This window comes from Octopus bimaculoides, chromosome 18, assembly GCF_001194135.2.
Source record: "Octopus bimaculoides isolate UCB-OBI-ISO-001 chromosome 18, ASM119413v2, whole genome shotgun sequence".
In the NCBI taxonomy this organism is placed as follows: domain Eukaryota; kingdom Metazoa; phylum Mollusca; class Cephalopoda; order Octopoda; family Octopodidae; genus Octopus; species Octopus bimaculoides.
The window spans coordinates 4,267,633-4,272,287 of NC_068998.1; the positions used below are offsets into that span (position 1 = coordinate 4,267,633).

General features: G+C 37.9%; 1 protein-coding gene across 1 annotated transcript in view; it reads right to left on the minus strand.

The window, feature by feature from the left end:
- The window catches only part of LOC106881519 (uncharacterized), a 6,454-nt gene extending 3,710 nt beyond the window's left edge, over positions 1 to 2,744 (minus strand). The window contains exons 1-4 of the mRNA XM_014931935.2: positions 2,650 to 2,744; positions 2,221 to 2,251; positions 771 to 837; positions 368 to 552 (exon numbers count right to left, since the gene is read on the minus strand). Of these exons, the coding sequence (XP_014787421.2) occupies positions 368 to 552; positions 771 to 837; positions 2,221 to 2,251; positions 2,650 to 2,744 (378 nt within the window). The remainder of the gene's footprint in view (positions 1 to 367; positions 553 to 770; positions 838 to 2,220; positions 2,252 to 2,649) is intronic.
- Between the last annotated feature and the right edge of the window lie 1,911 nt (positions 2,745 to 4,655).

The window sequence follows — 4,655 nt, forward strand, 5'->3', positions numbered from 1 at the left end:
TATACAATATATATATATATAATATATATATATATATTTATATATATTTATATATAGTAACTATAAAATATATTTACATTTTATCCACATCAATTCGTACCCCAAAGTATTCAGTATATTGTAAAACGTAAGAGCAGCTTTCAACACATCTAAATTTAGATTTACAATCTTTCAGTAACAAATTGACTTAGGTCCGTATCAAAGTTACTTAAATCACTTGAATCCTGCACACCATTTCTTACAACCGAACATTCGAAAACTACTTCTGACAAAGGTATCTGTCGATTAACTAACAGATATCAATCAAAACAGGAACGGAATGCAAACGAATGTAGATATACAATGTTAATATGACAGTTGAACTTACTTTTAAATTGTTATCGATCATCTTCAAAGATTCGAATTGCAGTGTCCCGAATGTGGCCGCAAGTTCAAACCTGACGTCAAATTTGTCGCCAAGTTCCGTTTTTTCTGTAAGTCTTTCAAGGACTTGATCCGGGGTGTTCAGGTGAAGAACTTTGTCCACCGCTTCTTCATCATTTATAGTGTGTTCTGTTGATGTTTGAGAGAAATTATATAAGATAAAGAGAGAGAAAGAGTAAAAGGTGATGATGTGGGTATGCTCTCCAGAAATGCAAAAACAATCATCGTGTTCGGACTGATAGTGTCCTGGGAGGGCAGGCCCGATATTTCCTACCGGGCCAAAATATTGGAAATACCAGGACTCAGTAAACGAAGCCCTTATCAAAGGCTGACATGCGACCTCGTACCTCCTTGAAGTCTGGTGCCATGGATTTCCATCAAGCCTCCGTGTGCTAATTGCTGCAGAAGATAGGTCTGGAATTCAAACAACTGAAGGAAGCCATTAAAGAAGTAGGTAGGGCAGTTGAAACTAGCTCAAGATAGCTGTGGTTGATAAGAGATCGCAAGTGAACCCCTTCCGTAGGTGAAGACTAGCTGCCCCACTCAGGCGTACAAGCGAAGGACGAAACGCTTATGACTTTAAGATATTTGCAGGCGACGCAGAAGGGTTTATATCTATCTATCTATCTATCTATCTATCTATCTATCTATCTATCTATCTATCTATCTATCTATCTATTTGTGTATCCGTGTGTCTGTGTGTCTGTCTGTATGTATGTATGTATGTATGTATGTCTGTCTGTCTGTCAATGTTTACTTACTATAGTATGCAGACTTTTTCGATGGCACACAGGTATCAATTAATGGTTGAATGTCCAAATCCAAGCTTCTCTGCTTGTTCCTCAAAGTTACGATGGAATTTTGTTCCACCAGGATATGCAGGACGTCCTCGTCGAGCTCTACTGATATTCCAGGACCAGACTCGTCTTCTAGGCTGTAGTTCCCGGCTCGGAACTTCTGGAACCACCGTTGACACTGGCTTACGATTATTGACCGATCCCCATAGACTGCATTAACATTTCTCGCACTTTCCGTTGCCTTATTGCCTTTATTGAACTCATAAAGCAAAATATGCCGAATATGATACTTTGTCACTTCCGCTATAGCTTTGAAATCATAACTATTAAAATTGAACTGCACTCTTCAAAACTTGCACTAAGAATAAGTACAAGGTAAAATTACTACCTGGTTTTATAGCAAGTTGATGCAGGTAGTTTATCCCGCCCCTCTGACTTTTAGTTCAAGCAATTGAAAAACCCGCATTATTCATGGGATTACCCAATATGTATGTATGTATGTATGTATGTATGTATGTATGTACGCTTGTATCTAAATATGTATACATAAAGACATACCTGTTTTTTTTGTAATTACAACCGAAAACGTGAAGCAAAATATAAGCAAAAGTTGATTCACCATGGCTTCAAAAACGAAAACTGATCTGAAGCTATCTGTTCGTGGCTCCTTTTAATAATCCTCACACAGCATTCAATCAATTGATATATTTTCGCCAAGGCCGTATAGTTTTTGTACTCTTGTTGTGTTATAAGAAATGATAGTTTTGAAAAGATAAGTACTGGTTGAACTACGTATTATTCTGAAATTAAAGATTTTATTCTATAAATGCATTAAAAATTGTCAATATCTTTTGTTTGTGGCAACCATTTTGCCGTAGAAATCTCTGGGAAGTTTTCTTTACTGTATTTGCTTTCACTAACAACAATGAAGTCCCAATTCATACGATAACAAAAACAGCAAAACAGAAAGATAGTCAGGCGTCGTTTACTAGAACAATACTATAGATGCAAATTCTTGAACTGCGTAGTACCTGGAACAGATGGAGTATATCAGAAAAACAAAAAGAAATAGAAAAAGAATCACACAAAAGGGTACTACACTGACTAAGTGCCCCGAGAAACCAGACAGGATTTTTAAAGGGGTCGGTCTATGCCATGTGTTACTAGATGTTTGTCTGTCAGTATATGATGTCATGTCGATATTTTGACACGTTTGTGTTGCAACAGACAAACATCTATTGAAAAATACATCAGAGTCGTACAGAGATTTCCTGAGAAAGTTATCTGATAACGTGATTTTTTTTTTCTGAAATAGATCAACCTGTGTAAGCCTGTAAGAAGGTTTGAAAAATCCCCTGAATTCAGATTGCCAGGTCGTCCCAAATGTAAATTAAATGACCCTTTGTACTTTCTTGTATTTTACACCTACAAGGCCACACTAAGGAGGAGACTAGATGCAATGTTACTCGCATAATGTCCATAGGTCACCTGATATAGATGTGAGACAACCATCAGCGAAACCATGGATACTTTAACACCCGTAATCACCCTCTTTTCAAACGACTTCGAGATATGTACCTTTCACTCAACGCGCTTAGAATAGAGGTCAAAGCATTGTCTTGCAAAGTTCTGCATCTCGAAGTAATGACGGTCTTTCTGGGTCCGGATGGCATGTCGTTTGTCCAGGGCTCAAACGCTAACGAAATTGGTGCCTTTTGACCGATGCGCAGGCTGTTGTTATCAAACTGAGCGTGAGTCCAGGGTGATGTCACAACACAACGGAATAGCAATTATTTGGTCTTAGCTTTCACTGCTTCTATTAAACACATGACATTTTTGCCTTACGATATGGAACATTTCTTTTTCTTTCACTCTTTTTTTTTTAATGGCACTCAGTCGCTTACGACGACGAGGATCCTGTTCATCTGACCAACGGAACATTTTGCTTGTAAAATTAACGCGCAAGTGGCTGAGTACAGACATGTATAACATAACGTAGTTCTCTGGGAGATTGAGGCTCACACAGAATATGACAAGGCTGACCCCTTTGAATTACAGCTACAACTCATTTTTGCCAGCTGAGTGGACTGGAGCAAGATGAAGTACAATCCTTGCTCAAGAACAAAGCCGGCCGCAGGGAATCGTACTCATGACTTTATGATCGTGGGCCGAATACTCCTAACCACTGAGCCATGCACCTTAACACTCTTAAGACAAAAGGAGTGAAGCGATAGAGACAGAGAAAGGAAAGCATATATTATTTGTTTGAGTGATCCTGACGAAAACTCCTCGTATCTTATATATATATCTTATACATATATATTATACATATATATTAAGGCTAAATTAGAATATATATATATATACAGATGCATACATGCGTACATAAAAGCGTATATATACGTCCGTGTGAGTACACACACACACACAAACATGCACATCACATAGCAGTCCACTATAAAAGTATCACTTGTACTTTTACTGTTTCCCGTTCTATTCACAAAATCGATCTCTCGACTTATTAAGAATCAGGTTGTTTGTTTTATTACATGTTTTTTTTTCTTCTTCTTGTTATTTATAACTAACGTGAGCTAACAGATGCAACTTGTGAAGACCTGAAAGTTCTCTGACAGAGGTATTCACGTGGACACACGCATGTTCTCGTAAACTCACACACACACACACACACACACACACAGACGCTCAGACGCGCACATGCACGAACACACACACACACATACGCACATATATCTACACATACACTTACCCTCCTACACAATTTTTACAATTTTCCTACTAAAAAACAAACGTTCACACACACACACACACACACACACACATATATATGTCAATTAGCAGTCAGATTGATCAAACCGGTAGTGCTTGCTAGAACCCTAGGCACAAGGTCTGAAATTTTGGGGGAGGTGGGGGCCAGTCGATTACATCAACCCCAGTACGGAACTGGTACTTAACTTACCGCCCCCGAAAGGATGAAAGGCAAAGTCGACCTCTGTGGAATTTGAACTCAAAATGTAAAAACAGCCGAAATATCACTAAGCATTTCACCCGGTGTGTTAACGTTTCTGCCAGTTCACCGCCTCAATACCCTTAATTATTAATTGATAATTTATACCGTCAGAGGTTTTTTTTTTTACGCATGTTAAACCACTAATATTATTATAAATAATATCCTCTCATTATTTAACACACGCACTGGTAAAGTTTCCACTCATTTACTTATTTATTTTTCCTAAAATTTTCGTTGCGTCTCGCAACCTTTTCGATGGTCGTTGACTCTGTCCTTTATCCGAGCTGTACCTGTAGATATAGATATGTAGATAGATCTCGAAATACTCATCCATATACTTTTTGCATCTGTTATTTATCACTGATCTTCTATAAAAATGAAGCTGTATCCTTTAATTTCCAAGTGGA